At 40.2% G+C, this 24,963-nt stretch overlaps 1 protein-coding gene across 12 annotated transcripts in view; it reads left to right on the top strand.

Annotated features, from left to right (window-relative positions):
- DTNB (dystrobrevin beta) overlaps positions 1 to 24,963 on the top strand; it is a 209,628-nt gene that overhangs the window by 160,400 nt on the left and 24,265 nt on the right. For all 12 annotated transcript variants that reach the window (XM_072938085.1, XM_072938086.1, XM_072938084.1 and 9 more), the window contains 3 exons: positions 6,176 to 6,261; positions 7,074 to 7,187; positions 12,929 to 13,025. In XM_072938085.1, the coding sequence (XP_072794186.1) occupies positions 6,176 to 6,261; positions 7,074 to 7,187; positions 12,929 to 13,025 (297 nt within the window). The remainder of the gene's footprint in view (positions 1 to 6,175; positions 6,262 to 7,073; positions 7,188 to 12,928; positions 13,026 to 24,963) is intronic.

The raw sequence follows: 24,963 nt of genomic DNA on the forward strand, positions 1-24,963 counted from the left end.
GCTGCCGGCTCGCGTCTCGGGCTGGGTGTTGCGGGGACCCTTTGTGCCCATTTAACTCAGTTCTGTCAGTTAAGGGGTGCTTGGGGCAGATCTGAGCCTCGGAGGCTCCCCCTCTGTCCCGCTGGCCTCTCTGTTGGAGAAGGGAGACCTAGCGAATGAACATCAGTCCTCCTTTGCCACTCCCTCCCCTCAGGATCGGTCCCGCACTGTTTTGCTTTTTCTTCTTTCTGTTTTCCTTTTCTCCTACCAGATTTTTGGCATCTTTGTCTTTCAAAGAGGGCAATGTTCTGTTGGAGTTTGGCAGGTGCTCTGGTTGGCTAAGTAGGTCCATAGATGTGAGTTTTGGTGTATTTGTGGGAGAGGGTGAGCTACAAGCGTCCTTCTATTCCGCCGTCTTGCTTCTCTCCCAATGTGTAAAATTTGATTGTGTTTCTATCTACAAGCAGTGAACAATTAGAAAATTAAATTTAGGAAAAATACTATTTACTATAACATTAAAAACTATCAAATACTTATGGATAAATTTAATGAAAGGTGTTCAAAACTGAGAACTATAAAGTATTGCTAAGAGAAATGAAAGAAAACCTAATAAATGGAGAGGTGTGCCATATTCATGGATTGAAAGATTCAGTAATATTAAGATGGCAGATTTCCCCAAATTGATCTATAGATTCAATATCAATCAAAATCTCTACTTTATTTGCAGAAATGAGCCAGCTGATTTTCAAATATATCTTAAAAAAACCAAAAAACTTAGAATAAACAAAACAGTCTTGGAAAAGAGCTTATTTGGAGAATTCGACCCTACTTGATATCAAGACCTACTCTAAAGTCACAGTAATCAGGAAAGAGTGGTGTTGGCAAAAGTATGCAAATCATCCACAAAACAGAGTCATAAGTTCAAATGACTTTTGACAAGGCACAAAAGTAATTAATTGGGAAAGGAAAAATTTTTTTAACAACTGTTGTTGGAGCAACTGTTCATTTGTATGAAAAGAAAGAACCTCTACCCCTACCTCACACCATGTATAAAAATCAATTTGAAGTATATCATAAACTTAAACATAAAAGCTAAAACCATAAAGCTACTAAATGAAAATAGAAAAATATCTTGATGACCATGGGGCTGGCAAAGATTTCTTAGAGAAATTACAGGAATCACAAACTGTTAGGTCCAGTATTGTTCTCTGTGCCCCAGAGAACAATACTAGGGTGAAATTAGACTGGACATACAGACCAGGTCTTGAAGGACCATATTCTACAAACACAACATATTAATTTTAGAAATATGTGCCAATTTAAATTTACTTTTTCATAGGGAAGTAGAGTTATAAAAGCTGCCTGTAGAGTCTTGCTTTGTTTTGCCCTCCAAGAATAATTTATTCCTTTGGGTTTGTCTAGACTTCAAAATCTTTTCCTTGAGAATCTAATATTGTCATATGTCTGACTCTATCAATGCTAAAGATTAGTGATATGGAACAGAATAGAGAAAAAAATCTGGGAAAAAGACAAGTTCTATTTAATTAGTTAAACCTTATACATGCCCTCAATCAGTCACAAATGTTCAAGTTATTCTAGAAATTAAAATTTATAAATAAAATTAATTAAATTTGTTGAAATGGGACAGCATTGTGGTTGGATTTTTAAAATTAAGTGTACTTAATGCCATTATATAGTCTTGTTGATTTTACATAGTACTTTCAAAATTTTGTAAATAAAAGCTCCAAAGCCATTTTACCCTGAAAAGGAGATCCTAGTACTGCTTTACTGCAAACAAGATAAGTCTGTTTACACCTGATAGTTTCTGATGCCAATTCTCTAATTCATGTGAAAATGATAATTGTTAGAATGGTCTTGAGACTAAATACTGATATGGTGTCTTTCATCTTCAGTCTATTTTCTTAAGTGTCATTATCTTATAAATATTGGGTCTCTCAGGAAGATTTCTTCTTAACTAGATTTCTGTTAAACAGAGAATTTCTAATCTGCTAATCTCCAACTGATATAAGTGCTTTGCATAAAGTGGGTGTAGTGCTCAAAAGAATTTATTTATAGCCTGTCAGATAGGCTTTGTATTGATTTTTTTTTCAAAAACCTTCCACAGAGAAAGATCATTAAATCATTTTAGCAGCTGGCATTACACCCTATAGCGTGGTCCAGCATCAGACCCTCATGTCTCCCCAGGTAGTAGACATGGCCACTGAAACCTCTTCAAGCTGACCTTCAAATCAAGAAATTGTAGGTTGTTTAGATAAGCCAGGAGTGCTAATTTGTTTCCCTGAAGTGCCTAAATTACTTTTTAGAAAACTACAGTGTGTGACAAATCATAGTAATAACAGCAGATCTTAAAATTTTGCCACAAGCATCACTAGCATTTGATGTGATCAAGTGGTTTTTTGGGTTTTTTTGTTTGTTTGTTTTTTCCTCTATGAAAAAATTGAAAACTCATTATGGACAACTTGAAAGGAAGGTGAAAGGAAAGGGAAACTGCTGTCCATTGTCATACTACCTAACATTTACACATTTTTGAAAAGAGATTGTTTTTCACATAGCCCTGTCCCAGACTTCAGCCTCATTGTCGAGTCAGCTGCTCCACCCCTGCACCAAGCCAGAAATAGCCTTATGGCTTCTTAGAATTGAAGATCAGCAGTATTTTCATGAGACATTTTGCACACATTTAATGACTTAAAACCCCTCTAAAGTAGTCATTGTCAAACCTGGCTACATATTATAATCATGTATGCAGCATTTTTAAAATATATAGATTCTTGGCTTTGCCTCAGACCTCCTGAATCAGAATCTCTGGCTTTAGCAGGGTCCATTGATTTTAATTTAAAAAAGAAAAAGAAAATTTCCAGGCTTTTGACTTACAGCTAGCTTGGGAACCACCATTCTAAATAACACTATTGGATTTTTGAGAGAGAAATTAATAACCCATAGCCCTTCAGTTAGTCTAAGTGGGGTTGGGATGATGGGACAGCTGCCCCTGGGACACAACAAAAGTCTAGTTGATATTGGGCACATCTCTTTAGAACTCATCCTGCCAAGTTCATACAGATGGGAAGCTTCCAATCTCTTTTTAGGAGGCTCCACAGATGCATACTATCAGATTATAGTTTGCTGACCTTGTCAGCTTTCCTTGGTTTCATAACATGTGCCCAGCTTTACTCAGTGGGGTCTTGTTTCTTACCTTGTATTTTTCAGATGTGTCTCCATCTCATTAAAGATGATGGAGCTCTGTGAGATTACCTAAACTTAAGGGAATACTCATGTACCAGAGGAAGGGATCCTCTTCACATTTCTTTCCAAAAATATTCCTGTTTTACAGACCAAAAAATAAAGGTGTATGGTAAAATAAAATAACTCAAGGTTTACATGGCAAGTAAGCAAAACTTAGGATTCCTAACTGGTCTACCTGCTTCCATCCTTATCCCACTACAGTAAATCCTCTACTTAGTAGCAGAAGCAGCGATTGTTTTTAATAAACTTTTAAATTATAGAACAGTTTTAGATTTATAGAAAAATTATGAAGCTAGAGCAGTTTCCATATAACCATGTTCAGTTTCCCCTATTATTAACATCCTACCTTAGCATGTTTATGCAGTTAATAAGCCAAAACCAATACATTATTATTAACTAAAGTCTGTGCTTTATTCAGATTTTGTCAGTGTTTACCTAATATTTTTCTATCTTTTTTCTGTTCTGGGGTTCCAGCCAAGAAACCACATTACATTTAGTTGTCATGATTCCATAGGCTCCTCAGGGCTGTGACAGCTTCTCTGACTTTCCTTGTTTGTTTTAATTTATTGAAATACAGTTGATTTTCAATACTGTGTTAGTTTCAAGTGTACAGACATTTAAAACTAAAGAGATTCTTTAGAAATTTCCAGTGAAGTGCTACGGGGTTTCTGTTTGCTTGTCATCATATGAAGCAAAATCCTTTCAGAGCTCACTTCCTCACCCATAATTTCCCCTGGTCCCACTCTTATAAGGAGCTATTAGTTTTAACTCCAGTTTTCAGGAATAGTAAATCTGTTATCTGTAGCAGGTTCAGTCTCAGATAAGCCGTTTTTCTGAGATTTAACTCAGACCCTCACAAGACTCTAAATGGAATATAGAGAATTTGCTCAATTGGCTGCTGGTCCACTCTTCTCTGGAGGAAGAAAGATCACCTTTTTTTTTTTTCTTTGAAATAAGAAAAATATTTGGTAATTTGATTAAAAAAAAACAAACCCTGTCACTGAGATTTGCTATGCTCTTTTACTCTTGTTTATTTAGGAAATTCCACATGAAAAGAATTACTTATTGCATCTTTAAGCTCTGGACAGGAAACAAGGTTTCTGCTTCATCGTAGATCATATTTGGGGCAGAACTGAGAATACAGAGTGAAGCATAGCCATCCCAGAGCCTTCACTGAGAGCTTCCATTCTGGTTAATCAGTAAAAGGGAAATGTCACCTAGTCATCCATTTTCTATTTTGTGTTGAGTGGCTTCCATATTCTTAAAAGAGGTAACAAGGGTCAGAAACATCGGTGGATATGCAAATCAAAACCATCATGATTTCTCCAAAGAAGATGTACAGATGGCCAACAAGCACATGAAAGTATGAGCAATATATTAATCACTGGGGAAATGCAAACTGAATTTACAAAGGGTACCATTTCATACTGACTAGGATGACTGATCAGAAACATGGACAATAACAAGCAATGTGGCAAGCATGTGGGAAAAATGGACCCCTCATATCTTGCTGGTGTGAATGTAAAATGGTACAGCTACATAGAGAAACAGTTTGGCAGTTCCTCAAAAGACAGTTACTGTATATGACCTAGCAATTCCACTGTTAGATGTATACCCAAGAAAAATGAAATCACGTCTCCATGCAGAAACTTGTTCACAAACGCATTATTCAAAATAGCCCCCCAAAATGGGAACAACCCAGATGTCCGTCAGTTATTGAATGGATAAACAAGGTATGATATATTGTATGATGGAGTATTATTCATCCATAAGGAGAAATGAAGTACCGACACTACAGCATGGATAAACCTTGAAAATGTTTGCTAAGGGAAAGAAATCATGCATAAAAGATCACATATTGCATGATTCCGTTTATATGAACTGTCCAGAATAGGCAAATCCATAGATGCGGAAAGTAGATTAGCAGTTGTCAGGGGGTGGGGTAGGGGAATGGAGAGTGACTGTGGGTTTCTTTTTGGGATGATGAAAGTGCCCTGGAATTAGATACTGATGATGGGCTCACAACCTCATAAATATAAGTTTAAACCACTGAATTGTATACTTTAAAAGGGTAGATTTTATGACATGTAAATTATATCTCAATTTTAAAACAAACAAAAAAACCACAGGTAGGTACTTCACACCCGCTGGAATGGTTAAAATCAAAAAGACGATGACAAATATTGGCAAAGATATGGAGAAATTGGAACACTCATTCTTTGTTGGTCAGATCGTAAAATGGTTCAGCCACTCTGGAAAACAGTTTGACACTCTCAAAATGCTAAATACAGAATTATCATATAACTCAAGATTTCCTCTCAGGTATTTATCCAAGAGACGAAAACACATATCAACACAGAGATTTGTAAATGAGGGTTCAGAGCAGCTTCGCTTGTAATAGCCAAAAGCTGGAAACAATGGAGTACTATTCAGCAGTAAAAAGAAAGGAACTCCTGTTTCATGGAGCAACATGAATGAACCTCAGAAACGTCATGCTAAGTGGAAGCCAGAAACCAAGACTGCATGTTGCATGATTCCCTTTATATGAAGTTTCTAGAAAAGGCAAAACTATGGACAGAAAGCAGATGAGTGGTTGCCTGTGGTTGGCAGTGGAAGCAGTAGTTGACTGCAGACTGGCATGAGGGAGCTTTCTGTGGTGATGAAAAATGTTCTAAAACTGGACTGTGGTGGTTGGTTTGCTCAACTGCTTAAATTTACTAAGACTTGTTGAATTGTGCACTTAAAATGGGTAGATTTTATGGTATGTAAATTATACCTCAGAAATCTGTTTTTAAAAAATCAACAGTCCCTTTAGGACTCGATATATTTAAATCAGAAAAAAAAACTTTTTAAAAAAATGTTTTTATTGAAGTACAGTCAGTTTACAATGTTGTGTCAATTTCTGGTGTAAAACCTTTCTTCTTCCTCACTCTAGACTCATCCTCCCACTGACTTGAGCTTTAACTTTGATGCCAACAAACAACAAAGACAACTTATTGCAGAACTGGAAAACAAAAACAGGTAAGAATGCAGAGGTCAAGCCAGTTTCTGAAGCTTGAGACTATCACGTGAGTATCTGATTCTCTCTCTCTTTTTTTTTTTTTTTTTTTTTTTTGCAGACTAGGTGGGTTTTGACCAGAAAGGGAGATCCCACTTCAATGATGATAGGCCAGCCCAAGTCCAGTGCATGCCCTGGACACTAATTTGTATACCTCTGCATGCAGTCCACTCTGGGAGTGCAAAACCCTGCTCACGTGCCCTCCCATAGACTCTTTTTCCCTCCCCTAGTGTGTTCCCCTCTCAGGATTCCTTTCCCTACTCTACTCTCAGGAGCCTCTGCTCTATCTTGTCATCCTGTCCCGGCCCATGATGCTGCATGCAGCTGTCTGTTCTCCCACTGAAAAGCCATTTACAGGTGGCAGCCATCAGCACTTGGTGGGGATGGGCGGGGTGGGGTCAGGAGACGAAAGGAGACAGAGGAGGACTTGAGGAATGTCAGCACAGGACCTGCATTAGGGGGTTGCAGGGAGTTTTTTCCTAACCCCCAGGAGGAATGGAGTATTCTAGATGTCATTTTTCTTCTGTGAAGATTTTCAAGTTCTCGAGAAGAGGAATTGTATGACTTTCTACCACAAAGGATTGTTTATTGAGGAAATCCCAAGTGAAGTAGTTTCGAGAAGGTGTCCGTTTCACATCTTGGTCATTCAGAAGCAATCAGAACAAGATTGGCAGAGGCAGCACTACTGGAATAAAGACTTCTAACAGGAAAAAGAAGAGAGGGAGGGAGCTGTGAGGCACCACGTAGCCATCTCCTTTTCACCCGTCCTCTCTAGAGAGATCCTGCAGGAGATTCAGCGTCTCCGTCTGGAGCACGAGCAGGCGTCCCAGCCCACCCCGGAGAAGGCCCAGCAGAACCCCACGTTGCTGGCAGAGCTGCGGCTGCTGAGGTATGTGGGGGCTCCTGCACCTGTCCCTCAGTTCTCATCTGCTACGGGAGGAACTTACAGCTCAGGAAACCAAACTAGTGGGCTAGGATCTGTTTAGCAGTGTAACTAGTCATGTTAGAACAAACAGCTAAAGCATTCCACTCATTCTGTTACTGCGTCGGATGTTTGGGTTCCTTTATTAATCACTTTGAGGTCTCCTGCCTTTGTTCCAGAACTAGGCAAACACTGTCTGCAGCCCCATGGACGAGCGGAGCAGTGGTTAGGCTGTTGTGATTGCTTTAAGAAGACGGTGCGTTGCACTTAATCTTATCTTGCAAATGAGTCTAACTGTAGAGACTCTTGGCAGGAATTCTGCTCTGCCTGTGCTATGAGTACAGTCTCTTGGCACGGCACAGTCAGAGTAGGAGTCCGTTGCAGGAAAAGCATGCGTTTCTACACATGTCCTCTGAGATGTGAAACCAAGTGGGAATCCCTTGCACTAGGGCTGTGGTACCTTCCCCCTTCAACATAAATGTAAAGTGTCTCAAGGCTCGAGAGACTAAGAACAAAGGATCTGGATTGGGGTAGAAAGCAACTTCAGCTCCTGCCTGATGTTGTCTGGGAGGAAGTGAGGAATCTTCAGGAAGACTATAACATGCACATGACCCGAGCAGAGTTGTCAGGATCTTATTACCTATCAATCTTAGAAAGACGTGTGTATCCTCTTCCATAAGTGAAGACATTATGGAAACTAAGTGAATGATTTGATTTTCACCAGACCTTGAGATTTCCAAACAGTGGGTTCTTTCTGATTAGGTTGGAACATTTGACAGTCCACAGTTGATTTTAAATATGCTGTCATCTGGGATTCTGCACAGCTGAATGTCCTTTTTTTTATGGCTTTTTTATTGGATTTTTTTTTGAGGGGGGAGGTAATTAGGTTTATTCATTTATTTATTTTTAGAGGAGGTACTTGGGATTTGAACCCAAGACCTCGTGCATGGTTAGCATGCACTCTACCACTTGAGCTATACCCTCCCCCCTGAATATTCTTTCTTAGTTCTTCCTTTGGCTTAGGTCATTTAGCATCCCAACCATGATTTCTTTTCTTAGAGAATAGAGATCATTGTTTTTCTATAACTATCCTGATATTTAGATTTACATCATTAATAAAGAAATCATAAAGAATTTAAACTATGTAGATGAAAATCATTAGAGATACAGAAATGCCCATTCTCCTAAAAGTTCATTTTAGTTTCTAACTTTGGTTGGGCTGAGATTTTGGTTGCTCTGGGTCCACTGTCACACAGTTGGGGTATCAGCACAGTTGGTGTCACACTAGGAAGGATGAGAAAGCAAAAGCTGCTGACTCAGGTAAAGTGGAACTCTAAGCTAGTGGCATAAGATACACTGTTTTCTTTCCTTGTGCTCAGGCACAAGTGACTGTTTTATATCTAGAAAAGCAAAAAGCTGTCATACTTTAGTCTAACTATTGCTGAAACTGGGATGCTTGAAGTGCTTCCATATGCTGGAGGGATCTGAAAAAAATCCTAGATTTACATAGCCAAAGGGCTGAATCCAGCAGTGTCACATGAGGCAGTAAAAAGCAGGAATTTAATCGTAAGTCCAAGGAAGGTCTAAATCCTGAGAAATCAGAATGTATTTAATCTCAAAAGCAGCTTCTATATCACTGAAAAAAAAAAGGGACTATTTAATAAGTGTGCTGGATCAATTAATTGGTCATGCATAAGGACAAAACAGATTGGCTCTCTTCCTCAGGCTATATGCAGAAAACACCAGCAGATGGATTAAACATGGAGACAAAAATGTTAAAACTCCTAGAAGAAAACACAGGAGAATTTCTTTAGGATTTTGGAATAGAAAATAATTTCTCAGAATTACTAGCCATGAAAGAAATTGTTGAATTCACTTATATTAATAGTACAAACCTTTGTTTATCATAAGACATGTAAAGGGCAAGATTCATTTGTAGGTTCTGACATCCTTCTGGTTTTGATCAGTATATATGAATCCTGAAACTGCCAATACCCAGCTAGTGTAATAAAGCAAAAAAGAGAGTTTCATCCTTAGGGCTAGTGGTTATGAATCCTGGCCACCAAGATTATCTTTTCTCCTTTATTATGATTTTTAATGATATGTTTGTTATAATAATGATGTAAGGGACAAATGAGTCAGATCTGAAGCATAATGATGAAGTGAACACCCAGGAACCCACATCCTACTTGAGACCTCATATATTGCTTAAACCATGTCATCTGCATATCTGCCCCCCTTATCCCACTTCTTTGCTTCCGACTTCTCCCCAAAGCTAACCTCCATCCAGAATTTGGTTTATCATTCCCTTGCTTTTTAAACAAGATTGTCAAATGTAGGTGTATGCCCACATAATACAGTGTCTAGTTTTGCTTTTTGTTTTTTGAGCTTTATAAAAATGGTATTGTATGCCATCTTCTGGGACTTTTTCCCCCTTAATATTACTCTTTAGGGTCCTTCCGTGTTGTTGCATGTAGCTGTAGTTCATTCATTTTTGGCCACATATTATAATTATTTGACCACTCACAGCATGGAGAAAGAGTACTGCATTCAGTCTTGGAAGTTCAGAAAGGCTTTTTAGAAAATTGAATGAGTCAACTTCTCCTTATTGAGTTTATGCCTATGCTGGAAATTTAGGGAGCATGAAGACCAGAAGACAATGATTCTACCTTAAAAATGTATAATCTAGCTTTAGAAACAAAATGTAAAATAATTTGATAATCAGTTAAGTAATATTTTGCAGTGTTAATAAATAGTATGGATATTAAAAGAAATTTGAGTAGGGAAAGATATATGTATATAAACACATACATAGGCCAGAAGCAGTTAAACCCATGGAGGTAGTAGAATTTGGGCTAGACCATGAAAAGGTAGGTATGGTTTGAATGGAATGTGGGACAGACCATTTCAGATTAGAAGTGGAGCTGGAGTTTGGCAATATCCCCCAAATAAGTAAGATATTTCAGAGAGGGGAACAAGTCTTGATGCTAAGAAATTGTTTCAATCATCCAGTGAATTAATCTTTACAGTGCCAATGACAGGAGATTAAATTAGTTAGATAATTGAAACCAGATTCTGGAGAGCCTTAAGTGATACATCATTGGAAATCCTTGGAGGGCTTCAAATAATGGTTTTGTTAAGTTCACTAGATGTTAATTGAGTCCACACTGGATGCATGATATTCTCTTAATCATTTAATAACTGCAAAGATGAGTAAGGCTCATCCCCTCACCTCAAGGATTTTGTGTCATGGTAGGAATGACAGCAGTACAAGGTAAAATAAATTAAGTGCCAAAGAGAAGCACCAATTTCTGTAATTAAGCAGGATCTGATACCTGCTGAAGGAGTCAGGAGTAGCTTCCTGGAAAGAGTGACGTTTGGGATGGACACTAAGAAGTGAATAACCTTTGGAAGAGAGTCCGGGAGTAGCTTTGAGTCGTAAAACGGGGTCTACTTAGGGGAAAATGAACCACGGCCAGAGGTCCAGACATGGAATGGAATAGGAAGTGAGGAACTAAGGATTAGAATGTAGGGGGGTCTGGAGCGGCACTCTCTGGTAGAAATGTCATGTGAGCCATATGTATACTAAAAATTTTCTAACAACCATGTTGAAAAACTAAAAGGAGATAGGTGTCATTAATATTAACACTATCTTTTATATAACCTGTCATATCCAAAATATTATCATTTCAACGTTTAATCATTAAAAACATTGAACAATTATCGAGCTGTTTTACTTTCTTTTTATTCACACTAAGTTTTTAAGATCCAGTGTGTATGTTACACTCACAACACATCTCAGTTCAGACATGTGCCCAGTAGTCATTTGTGGCTAGTGGCTACACAGTGGACAACAGAGTCTAGATTGTGCAGGACGAGCCGGTGTTGCTAGAAATTCTGCTATTGAGATTATTGCATGGGATGATGAAATGAACACAGCTTTCCTTTGAGCAGCATTGTAAAGTTCACAGAACACTTTCATATCCATTCTCTTATTTGATCCTCAAAATATTGCTTTTACTTGTTATTAGTCTTATTTTAGAGAAGAAAAAATTGATGCTCAGACAGATGGAGTGACTTGTCCAAGGTTGCATATTGAGTAAAATGGTGGGCCTCAATCTCTTGATTTATAGTCTCCTGCTTCTTTCTGCCCATAAGAGATGAAATCGGGATTAATGAAGCTAGGAGGCCATTGCTTGTGTGAGGTAAGGAACACTTGAATCAAGCCCAAGAAGCAGAAATAGAAAGATATGTGAATGTCCAAGAATTGCCTGAACTGGGTGATTGGTTGAATATAGGAAATAAACAGGGAAGTATCAGAGGACTGAGTTTTCCAGCCATGACAACTATAAGAAAAAGTAGGAGAGACAGGGAAACTGAGAAAGAGAACCAGGTGGAAAGGAATGTCTTAAGTTTGGTTTTGGACAGATTGAATTAGAATTGATGACATGAAATCTGTCCTCAGAGAAACTGAATTCTCTCAGACACAGTCATCCAGATGTCTGTCACACTTTTTGATCCTGATGTATGGTTCTGGAAGCACAGACTCCTGAACCCTGTTTCCCCTGAGCTGTTTTTATACATTTCTTCCACTATTAATTTAAATTGGGGCTAGTTTTATGTATAAATGAACTATTTGACTTTCTAAAGAATTTTTTAAGTCACTTTAGTAGTATTAACAGTACTTTTTCCAGGACCATCCATGTTGCTGCAAATGGCGTTATGTTGTTTTTATGGCTGAGTAGTATTCCATTGTATAAATATACCACATCTTCTTTATCCAGTCATCTGTTGATGGACATTTAGGCTGTCTCCATGCCTTGGCTATTGTAAATAGTGCTGCTATGTCATTCTAAGTGAAGTAAGCCAGAAAGGGAAAAAAAAAAAAGATCGCTCATATGTGGAATCTAAAAAAAAACAAAAACAAAAACAAACAAACAAAGCATAAATACAAAACAGAAACAGACTCATAGACATAGAATACAAACTTGTGGTTGCCAAGGGGGCAGAGGGTGGGAAGGGATAGACGGGATTTCAGAATTGTAGAATAGATAAACAAGATTATACTGTATAGCACAGGGAAATATACACAAGATCTTATGGTAGGTCACAGAAAAAAATGTGACAATGAATATATATATTTTCATGTATAACTGAAAAATTGTGCTCTACACTGGAATTTGACACAACATTGTAAAATGATTATATATCAATAAAAAAAGTTAAAAAAAAAACAATACTTTTTCTCTGTATGGCAGTGTATGCTTTCCAAAGCATTTTTACATACTAGTCTCACAAAGTAAAGGAAAGTGAGCAAAAATCACCCTTTTATGCACCCTGTATCGGAGCTTAAATGACTTGCTCAGCATCTCCTACACTGGTCCATAGCAGAATCAGATGTGAAACCCATTTCCCTCGGCCTTCAACTGCTCTTCTTTGAGGATCCCTTTGTCTTCATTTCTTTCTTCTTTTGTAATATTCAATAGGCACATTGCAAACAGCTTTTTAATGTTTTTAATTTACAGTATCTTTCTGTGGTCTAACTATTCTTCCATTTCTTCATTTCTTTCTTTCTTTCTTTTTTTTTTAATGGATACTGGGCATTGAACCCAGGACCTCATGCATGCAAAGCATGCGCTCTGCCACTGAGCTCTACCCCCACTCCCCGACCATCTCTTCGTTTCTGATGGGCTTCTCCTCTCTGATAGGCAGAGGAAAGATGAACTGGAGCAGAGGATGTCGGCGCTGCAGGAGAGCAGGCGGGAGCTGATGGTCCAGCTGGAAGGGCTGATGAAGCTGCTGAAGGTAAGAACAGCGGCTACTCAGGTCTCATCCTCCCACCACTCAGCTCCTCTTGTCCATCTTCACCCCTAGCTCAGTGTCTGCCTCCCCTGTGATGTCAGAACAAGATGAGGCTAAAGGGTTAAATAAATATTGTTGCCGAGACTCAACTTTCAGGTAAACCTCCATGAAGTTAGCCTAATTTACTATAAAGTTCATCTAAATTAGTGTAAAGCCTGATTACAAAAAAAAAAAAATTAGTAACTGGTACTAGAGTAATGTCCTTGAATAGTTGCTTTTATGAGCAAATAAGAATGTTTATAAATAGGATATGAGCTAAGTATAAATGAATATTTCTCAACTGTGTAAAGCTTCTTTTAAGGCAAGCTTTCAAATATTCTACCTAAATACTTAAATACTGTGTCCTATTTTAATAAGTATTACAGAGGCATACCAACCTAATCTAACCAACTCTGATCAATAATTTTACTCTATTCGGAGGAATAAGATAGCATATAACTCTAGGTTTGGTGTATTGGGGCTTGAATAAATCTGGAATAATTCAGGTCTCACTATTTTTATTGAAAAATATATTACAACCCTTATACCCTAGAGCAGAGAAAGGCATGTTTGACATTTAAATGTCCTCACCTGGACAATTTGACTGGCACTGAACAGAAATATTTACCCAACTCGGAAGCAGGAATACCAGGACACATGTGTTCATGCTGTTCATCCCTAAGGTCTGTCTGTACTGTGAACTCACTGTATTTCATGGTATGACCCAGAGTTAGAAGCCAGAGTGGAAATCACACAGTGCGGACTATGGGCTGAGGGAGTGGATTTAATCCTGTGATGAAGTAGAGTCATTAAAGGTTTTGAAGGCAGTAGTTTAGGAAGATATGCACAAAGGTTAGGAAGAGGAGAAACTAAAGAATAGTAGGAGCAATGAGCTCATCCAGGCCCACAGTGACAAGGATCTAGACGAGGAGGGGTAGGCCTGGCGCATGTCAGCTTGAAGACTTTCCTTCAACTCCTCCATTCTAAACCGGTCCGTTAATAATGAAGCCAGTGGGTATTAGCAACTTTGGGTAAATGGAGTGTTTGTGTTTTAAGCTGACTTTTGACTCGCTCAAAACAATCACTTCTTTTAGTCTTGAGCTGAGTTTTTTCTAGCTTTGGTCCTGGGTATTTGAGTTGTTTTGCATGGACCTGTTTCTGCATTAAGCCTGTTAGCAGGATTTCTCCTGAGAAATATTTTATGTCTAAATGAGTCTTGTTTAAAGAAAACCTTATGCCTAAAACCTGACCCAAATCCCTCTAATAGCTGTCAAGTATTCAGCTAAGCAACCCAATCACCCACTCGAGAGAACAGAAATATGCTTAAGTACATTTGGCCTGTGTAACATCTGGAGCCTCGTACGGTTTTGAAAGCCCTGCCATTGTGGGGTTAAGTCCACTTGTAGGACAGAAGGTCATAGGGGATTCACCTCCTTTTCAGAAAGATGCTCTCAAATGTTACTTAAACAGAGATGGGAAGGTACCCCAGGGTGATTTTTGTAAAGGCAAAGGTTTATGCAAACTGAAGGGAAGTCAGAATGCATTTCCCCGAAGTATTACAGTAAGCTTTCCCGTCAGCTGGCTGCCCTCAGTGTTCCTTGGAGTTCCTGGCTCAGCCCCGTGTGCATTACCATGACCTTGTCGTGTACCTCTGATACTCATATTCAAGGGCTAAGCCGAGTGAGCTGATGCCTGGAACTCTAATCCCCACCCTGAGTGTCTTTATATTTCCAGCTGTTGTCTTACAGTTACAATTTCAGTAAAATAAGCAAGACCCCTCTGCTCTTATTTTGTAAGATCCCCAACCAAGTTGTTAAATGCATTATCATTCACCTACGCAACAGGCTGAGGTTATTCAGAAAGGGAAGACAGTTTTGCAAACAAACCAGGAATGCTGTCTTGTTATCCATTGATTAAAATTCACAGTTGAAAATCACAGACCTTTAGTGTCCTAAAAGGATTATAGCATAATCTTAATTTGTGTATTATATGCACTCTGCGAAGGTCATCATAGGAATCACTGACTTCTATTAAAATCTCAGAGTTGTTTTCCTACTATTAAAAGATACATTCCCCAGTCCATAATAAAAGTACCCTTTAGAATCCTAATTTTAATTTCAAAGGACTGTCCTGCTTTCATTGATGTTCAGTCTGCTAGCATTTAATTCTCTCATAAAACAGCTGTAAGCAGTTAGTCAAATGGACAGTCGAGCCACATGGTCTTGGGTACTCGTGAATTAAAATACACCACGCAGTAAATTTCCATTTCACAGGGAGTCCTTTCATTTTACTGCTTCATTGAAATACTGTGTAGTTTGTCTATTTATCTGAAAATCGATAATGTAGAGAACTGTACGTATGGAGTGTCACCATTGTTTATTAATTCATTCAACAAAAATCTTAGATCTTTTTTGGGGAACAAGGCAAGGTAAAAATTAACCATACGTTTATTTAACCAGAAAAGTATTGAGTTCCTGAGAGTCATGTTTAGGTACAATGGTGACTAAGACTTAATCCCTGTCACCAAGAAGTATCAGGGACCTTCTTATTGTTGGTTTTTTTCCCTAATGACATATTACCTGACACTCAGGTATCCATGTTTCAGAACGTATCTTTTCTTTACATTTTTTCCTTTGATTAATGAGTATTTGGATAATGTCTACCTCAGACTTCTTATTTAGTCTAGAAATAGTTATGTGTTGGTGTTTTAGTGTCTAAATCCTGTTCCCAATATTTTTCTGCCTCATTTTCTGTTTGTCCATTATTGCTTTTGAGATGCATTTACCAGATGAATTCTGTAGTTTTGAATTTTAACCTCATTTGCAAATGAGATTTTGAACATAACATGTCTTTATATAGATGACGACAGTGGCTGTGGCATTTCTTCAGCCACCTAGCCGAATATTCCCCCTGTGGGTGGGGCTCACATGTTTTTAGGTGACTTGAGCAGTCCTAGGTTTGCCCTTCATAATTAAGGTATTATTACCCCCTTTAAATCAAGTGGGCTCCTATGCCTTGTCATCAGTCAATGTTTACTGACCCCAGCTGACTAATTGATAATGCAAAGGTTCTAAGGCCTTTATATCTGACCTGTTTACTGTGTTGACAGAGCCTTCAAAGCTTTATCTGATTAACTTTTGTGAGTTTGGATTATACAACACCATCCTAAGTAACACTTTGCCAAAGTCCACCCTCTCCTAATCCCGGTGCACATGGGGGACCTCTACATCCTGAAAACACTGCCCTGTCCGCTCTCCCCATCCTAACCAGACACGTGTTTACTGCACATTATAACGATTTCATGTCCTCAGATAAACTGTATACAGTAGAGTTCAAATGTTCAAACATGAAACATTGCTTTCTGAGTTTCCCTCTTCTGTTGAACCAAAGCGGTGTTGTCTCTAATACCAAACCTGGAGAAAACAGTGAAAGCAGGGAGATGTCTTAGAAACAGTTCTAAGAAATTACATCCTGCTCTTTGGATCGCAGATGCAATTCCAGCTGGTCAGGATTGCCCTGTCCCTCCCCCACCATCTCAATTTCCATTTCAACATTTAGCGCCAGCAATAAAAACACATTTTCAATTGTTTAATAACTCTTCTATGGCTGTTTGCCTAGTGAATGGAAGAAAAGTGTTCTACCCCACAGGGAAGCCTGGCCAGGGAGGACGATCGCTTCCCACCTGTGAAACTCTCACCCCTTCTGACTGGAGCCGTGCGTACCAGACGCAGAAGCTACAAGATGCTAACTTCTTAAGCTAACTCAGCTAGTGCTCGGGGCCCTCTTTGCCTGGGTGCCTGTGATTTTAGGCTTGGGCAAGCGTCTAGCAGCTGGCTTTGATTATGAAAAACATCTTCTGGTGCTGAGTTGGAGTCTCCTCAAGAGATTTCTTGGTGCCCATTTAATTTCTAGTGCATGTCTCCCTTGCAGGGATAAAATTACTTTCTCCAAATTTTGACTTCCCTGCTCCCTTTTGTAATTCCTTGGCTTTACTGAAGTCATTCTCGCCATTGCACCCAGATCTGCAGACTGAGAAGCACTTACCCAATCCTAAGACTTCCTACACACATGTTCAGTAGAGATGGTCTGCACGGATGGATCCAATTTAAATAGAATCATTGCAACAGCTTTTAGATTTATGTATTCAGGGCAAAGAGCAGAGGCTTCTGGCCACAGTTACTCATGATGAGGCACAGAAAAAGGAAGCGAAGAGACCCATTAAAAGACAGAGTAGCTGAGGAGAACAGGACTGAGGAGAGAAGAACTCGGAAGTGTTTGTTTCATCTTCATTGTGCTTCATGCTTCAGTCTAGAGGTGCCTTCTGAGAACTGAGAGTTAGCAAGGACCTGCTCTGAGCACCGTCACTGTGAGACTCTAAAAGACAGAGACCATATCTTACCTTCGTGTAAGAAGCACTAAACAAACCTGTGTGGAAGTAACGAGGCACTGAAGTCGAGAATTCTCTTTGAAAAGCCATTTAGAGTCTTGGAGCAGTTTGCAGTTTACTGGGGGAAGGGGATGCATGTGCATCCTTGCAAAGAACCACAAAGCAGCCCAAAAGCTCCAAAAGTAGAAGACAGGGAACTAAATAAGAGAGTCTATGTTCAGGTGGAGTTGTCGGTTTCTAGCAAGTTCTTAAAAGCAGTGGTTCTCAAATGAGCAGGATTCAGAATAAGCTGAAAGGCTCAGGAAACAGTGCTACCCACACCCGGAGGGTTTTGATTTCGTAGGTGGCGAGAGGTGGGGGGTGGGCAGAATTTGCATCTTAGGCAGTATTCCAGGTACTGCTGCTGCTGCTGGTCTGTGTTCCCCACTTTGAGAACCACTGGCCTAGAGAGCTGTACCTAAACACACGTGGATATGTGAATGGTCAGACAGAACCATCGGTGGGCCTTTGAGTCATGGTTGAGCTGCTGCTTTCAGTTTACCCTAAATAGGGATGTGACCTGGGGCGAGTCAGGGCTGCCTAGGCCTTTTTCATGTATAAAAGGGGAAGTTGGACAAGATGGTTTATAACATTCTTTCCTTCTGACTCTAGAAGTTCGCGTTTAATGAACTGGATGGGGCAGAGGCCTGCCGTTTGCTCGATCCAGTTGATGGTGCTCAGATGATGGTCGGAGTCTTGGATCTCTGAACCCCTGGGCCTGGCCTGGTTTGCCCCATTCTATCATTTTTTTCCAAATGTTTGTGGTGATGGGCATTAATCTCTTTCCTTTTTCCCTCTGCCTTTTTTCGTCTTCAACACCTGTAGGAGGAAGAGCAAAAGCAGGCAGTAAGTGAACGTCACAATTCTCCTCCTGACTCTGCTCCCTTTGCATGCTCTTCTTTTCCTCATGTAACTGTCACATACTTCCTCCTCCCCTCGCCGCACCAAGACGCTCTCTGCGGAATCGGTTGTGTGTAAAACCCTCAGCAGTTCTCTCCATGGTGTTGTAAAATGTCCTACAAGGCCATGTCATGTTTACCTAGTCGAGCATGTTCTTATTTGAAACCAGAGCTTGTTGAATTTGTTTTCAGAGAACACATCCCTTGTGTTTATTTAAATATGCATGATTAGCCGGGCGACAATTGCATTTTCCTGCGCTTACCTTCTCTGCTGCTTTGTGTTTAGAGTGACTTTCATTGCTTGAAACAATTTTCAGGGTGGTGGGGGTGACCTCAGGGCTGAATACTATGTCGCAAATGACTATGCATGAAGATGAGTAGTTCTTTTGACAACTTTAATATCCTTTAGTCTCCAACAGGCTTCTGGGTGCTCCAGCTCCAGTAGCCTTCTTACCAAAGTTACCAATGAAAACTGAGTGACTGATTATGCTGTAAGTGACTTCCTGTTCAGAGCCAACTCCAAAGGGAGCTCTGGTTTTTCCAAGCTGCATGGTGTTTAGGGAAGGTTTATGTTTGTTTGTGTTTTCCCTGATAGCCACTAACCCACACAGGAAAATCAGTTGAGGGCCTATCCACACTAGTAACACCATATGTTTATATAACATAGTAAGATTTTCAAAGCATACCCTTTTTACACAAACTAAAGCTGATTTTTAAGTTACCTCAGGGCTTTTTTGTAAAAGAGAGAAATATGAAATGTGTAATCCAAAAAATGTACTCATTTCTTATTCAAAAAGCAAATGTATGCATGTTTTAGATTAAGAAGAGGAATAGAAAACATTCTTCTTACTATTATTTCCAGTTAGGAGAGCAATGGAATCAAAGGGTAAAGGAGGGAGGAAAGGAAGGAGAAGGATAGGTAATGAGAGGAAGAGGCAGGAAAAGAGTGAGGGAGAGAGACTGTCAGAAAGAGGGAGAGAAGACAGAGTATGGTGTCAGGAAAGGCCACCAACCCATCAATCTCGATGGCTTTAATGCAACAAAAATGTGTGTTTTTGTCTTTGCTTTATTTGGCTTTGCTTCCTCATTCACACATAATTTATTACTTTGATCTTATGGCATTTTTGTATCAATAGGTACATTCACATGGGCAGAGCAGGGGAAGACCAGGATGGAAAGTCAAGCCCAGCCATTAAATGCTTCTACCAGGAAGTGACACACATCACTTCTGCTCCATTTCGTTGGCCAAAGCAGGTCACATGACCCCACTTAACTTCAAGGGGGAGGGGAAGTATAATCCTCCAGTTTGCTTGGAAGAAGTAGAGAAGCAGATGCTGGTAGTGCCCACCACAGTGGGAGGCTGAGTGAGGTTGTGTTGGAGGGAAGGAGAGAAAACTTCTGTTCTTCCTGCTCCCTTCTCCCACTTCTTTCCTGACGGTCTCGTCCACTTGCCATTGTTCATACCCCTCCTGCAGATCAGGGCATCCTCACCTGTCATTGCTGGCACCGATGTCCTCCTCTTTTTCTTCACCCCTCTACATCCCAGAGATGTGCTTTACAGCTAAAACCACTTTCTGGGAACTTCCTCTAGCAGTCCACCCAGACTCGCATCTCCTGATCCCTCTCTGAATGTGCCAGCTCAGAGCAAGGAATGTAATCGGGAACAGCCCACTCCTTCCCCAAGAACTCCTTTCAGAACAGGGCAGACATTACGGATATTTATTTTAATGCCAGCAGTAGCATTCCCAATAGACACTTCATTTTTTTTAATTTTGTGGGTTCCTGTGTAATCCAAGAACCAGAAATGATCACTGCTGGCATATTATTTCTCATGTCAGTTTAAAGCTGATCTTGAGCAGACAGGAAATTAAATAACAAGGTTCCCGCCAGTGACCTTTGATTGTGTGTGAGACCATCCTTACAAAATGAGAAGCTGGACTCAGGGCTCTGAAGCCGGCCACTGTCAAGCCACTCATGTGCGTGTATTAGGAGTTCTCTGGCTGAGGATCTAAGCTGATGTTCTAGTCCTCACTGTCCCAGGGGACTGTCTGTAGCATGAATCAGTACAGTTTTTTCCTCATCTTTCCTCACTATGGTGTGAGGTTAGACATTCTGCTCTGTGGATATAGGTAGAAATTTCCTCTCTCCACGTCACAGGTTGAAACTGGAGCCGCCTATGGCTCAGCAGTGAGGCTCAGATTTAAACCTAATGGCTTTCCATAGCTCAACAGCATTTTTAGCACGTACTTCTAGGACTATAAAGCTTTAGAACTGGAACTTCTGTTTTAATCTATATCATTACTGAGTGAGGCACCAAAAGGTATTTAACACAGAGCTAAGTTGTAACCCTTTCTTCTCCCCGACAGCTTCTGGCTGGTATAGTTTAATTTCTTCCCTATCAAAATGTATTACCCTATATGGGTCATAAAATAATCGTTAAAGAGTTTTTTGTTGTTGTTGTTGTTTATCTCTATTGGCTTTTTTTTTTTTTGAGTTACAGACCGTTTACAATGTTGTGTCAATTTCTGGTGTACAACACAATTTTTCAGTCATAATGAAGAATTTACCAGCATGCTTCCCCAAACTGACTCTGTAAATCCATTATAGAGAACTTTTTATGCAATCTGTCTTCTTCATTCCCTTTTAGGGGTTAATTTTGGCTGTGGTGGAATTTGAAGAGAGAATTGGGTAACTGTGACTTTAACTGTGACTTCGGGGCTACGGCTCTACCTTCAGCCTCGGCCACTTTTCCAGTGTTTTGAGTGACATTAGTACCTCAACTGATCATTCTTCTGTCTTTCGTCTCTTCCTCCCTCCTGCCCCTTCTCCTTTCTCAGATCCAAGGGTTATAATTAAGGGTGGAACTGCCTGGCTATTTCAGATAAGACTTCACTGAGTGACTGTTCAACCCACGATATACCCTACAGTTTAACACGCTCAGGAATTAGATTGTATTGGTTGAGTCAGGGTTAATCAGGCCCCTGATAATCATCAGACTGTAATTAAAGGGCCTCCTCTGCCTTTGTCACTACTACATCCCATCCCCGCTAGCCCAGTGCCTGCCACGTGATAGTCAATGAATAGCTGCTGAATGAAAACTGTTACTAACCAAATTCACAAGATTTTGACTTAAAAAACAGTGTGAATTCATAAGTTTATTACTTGTAAGGGACATAACTGGTTCAAGTACCTATACCAGTGATTTTGCTCAAGGTACCCCTGTGTTAATAGTTAGATCCAGTCAAGAGACTAAGTGATGGTTTAGAAATGTCCTTTATAGTAAGGAATCAGAAAAACAAGAGAACAGGAAGAGCAAGCACATACACTAGTGTTATTATTAACTCTGTTACTATTTTTGTCTAGAGAACAGATACTGATTATGAAGAGTAAAATCATCCTCCCTTTTATTTTTTTGGCTCAGACACTCTATAAAATGCAGGATATCTGTAGTTATCTGTATCATTTGGAAATATTTTGAACATTGCTCAGTAAGAAGCCAATGCCTACAACCAGGAACGTGGCTGCAGGACTTGCCAGCATGTTACAGAGGGGCGCACTAGGGCAACAACAGACTGAGGACCCGCTAGCCGTGGTGTTACCGTTGAGCTGCAGCAGAGGGCTGCTGCATCAGGTCAGACAATATCCCAATCCTAGTGTGGAGGGATCTCAGTGTACAGATTTATTCTAGGGACACCTTAGGGTTCCATTATACCGCAAGACTCAACATACCATAAAATTGCACTGCTGGATTGCTAACCCCAAATAAAATGAGCTATCCAAGGCAAGGGGTGCAATTTATTCATGAAGGGTGTATTTCTTTAAACACTTCTCTGGTTCCTACTCTTAGACAATCATTACTTTTTATGTACAGATCAATGTCAGACTTAGATTGTAACTGTACACAGCGCTGTATAAGGATAGGGTGGCCTTGACTCAGGTTAGTAAGGTAGTGGTCCAGAGGGTAATATAGGTGTTACTCTGAAAATTATGTAATTAGAGGAATCTTGGGGATTCCACTAAGACAACATGGCCGCTCTTGGGATTTCTCGTTTTACTTTAGTCAGTTGGGATGTCAAGTGGCATCTTGCTCCAATGCCCTTTCTGATTTCCAGAACCAAACAAATACCCCACCACGACTACACCAAAGAAAGCACGATGAGGGCTGGCTCTCAAGAGCCCCCATCTCTGACCACGGCTTCACCAAATATGCCTTAACGGAAGGGTACTCAATATTTAGTTAACCACGCTTGACCCATGAGGACTCCAAGAAACCACATGAATATTTACTTTGTAAGTTTACGAGAAAGTACTTAAAAAAAAAACAACCCTACACAACAACAAATGAAAACCTCCACTTTGTCCACTAAAGAGATTATTGGGGAACCCCTTGATGTGCTCATGGGTCATTGTGCCTCTTGGTTGACTTAACCTTTGGATGCATTCTCATCGGGAAGTGATTCCCTGTCTCTCTAAAATCTTCCGGACTCCCTATCCCTGCCGTACTCTGAATAGAAGCCTGAGTCTACTTCCTGAAAGGCGAAGGATTGCTGTTTATTTATATCTTCAGCAGTGTCTTACTACGTATGTTCAAGGCAGTGAGCTTGGCCTTTTGGAGGATAAAAAGAGAAATCCTACACAAATTCCACCCTCAGATAGTATGGAAGTTATTTCATGGTTGGCGTGACGCCCTAAATACAGAAACACAAGCCTGATCAGACACATCCGGAGCCTTAGGCACCACTGCTCCCCTCCCAAGTTTGCAAGCTGCACTGATGTTTTTCGTAAACAAAGATCAGTGTGCTGTACTCTGTGACTATGCCCCAAACCTTCAGCCTGGGCCCGGTCCTAGTCTCTGTACATAGACTCTCAGCCCGTGCTGGCTGCCCACAGATGGCCCCGTGAAAGTCTGCAAAGGATGCTCATTCATCAATCTTGGCTCCTGTACTCACTGCAGGGACCTGGCATCTTGTTGGGGGTTTTTGGTTGGTTGGTTTGTTTGTTTTCCCAAAAAGAGGAAATATCATTATAACATTGAAAATATTTCAATGTTACATTTCACTGCCCCAAAACTCCTTGAGTACCTACAGGGAATTTATAGTCTAAGGAAATGGGGGGAAATAGCGTTTGCATCTTTTTTCCACACCTCCAATATTTTTCATCTCTCTCATCAATCACAAGCTGAGAGATTTCCTTACCTGCTTGTTTATTTCCCTCCTATACTGTATTTCTGCCTTTGCCTCTCCTGACCAGAGTGCATACAACATATGAAAACTATGTGCCAGGGTCTCTGGGGAAAATCTCTACACACCAAGCTGGAGAATTTCACCTTGCACTGGAGGAATATTGGGATCCTAGGACACAATGTCTTCCCCCAGAATACTCCAGTCCGGGTCTCAGCAACACGTCAACAGAAAAGAAGATGACTTCTCAGCCTTGAGCCTGGAACATGGGAAATGACTGAAAAAGTGAAACTGGGGAGATGATGTGGGACACAGGAAGGAGACTTTGATCTGATTTGAATAAATGGAGTTACAAAGAATACGCAGGCAGTCAAGCTTTTTTCTGGTCTATTAGATATTTGAGGGTATGCAACTGGAATTTTAGTGGGGAAACAGGGCTAGCAGTGTAGATTTGGAAGTCTTCAACGTAAAATTAAGGTTGAAACCATGAATATGAGCCTTAGGGAAACGCTGTAGTAGACTAAAAGAAGAAAGAGGAGGGATAGGATTGTGGGTTCTCAGAAAAAAAAAAAAAGCTAGAAAGTTTCAAGAGAAAAGTTAGTAAGACAGACAAGGATTTGACAATAAGGAAGTTATCAGCAACCTTGGAAAGGAAATTCTCAGTATGGTGGTATGTAGACAGCTCTGAAAAACAGTTTTTATCTTGTTCAACCTCCTCACCCCCATTGGTTTCACTGCAACAAAGGAAGGAGTTAAATCTTCAGTCTGCCTTATTGAGTTATGTGTGAATGGATTGCTCTTCCGACTCATAGACCCTTGTTGACAAAACCTCATTTCTTCTGTCTCAACATGTATATAACCTTTACAAACCTCAGTTTTCTCACTTATAAACTTCCAATCCACAATTCTTTGATCCTTTCATCTCTGTTACCCATCAGAACATTGGGGAAAAGCTATAAACCAAGAAGGGTCTACAGAAAGCCATCTGGGTTCATTTGACTGGTGTCTCCATTTGTGACTTTGACACCCTCTGGCCCTCCCTTTATTGTCTGGACTTTCTAACCAACTTCTTCCCCAGGGGTTATTCATGCTAACCTTCTACCTCCCACTTTTCTAGACAAAAGAAAGCATCCTAAGGAAACACTATCAGCTGCTCCATGGTACCCTCTCCTTTGGCTTATCTCTGGAATTCTCGGCGACACCTCCCACAGGAAGAGGATTCCCTACCCTCTCTTTCTGTTAGACCTCAGTCAGCATCTTCACTTGGCATTGCCGGTGGATCTGTGACCTTCCACTTGGAGAGCATTCATGGCATTTCCTTGAATCCTGAAGCTATACCAATCTCTAGGGTTTTATAGCTGCCCTCAGGCTGGTTCCAATGTTCCACATCAACAGCG

The sequence above is a fragment of the Vicugna pacos genome, chromosome 15 (genome assembly GCF_048564905.1).
Source record: "Vicugna pacos chromosome 15, VicPac4, whole genome shotgun sequence".
Taxonomy (NCBI): Eukaryota; Metazoa; Chordata; class Mammalia; order Artiodactyla; family Camelidae; genus Vicugna; species Vicugna pacos.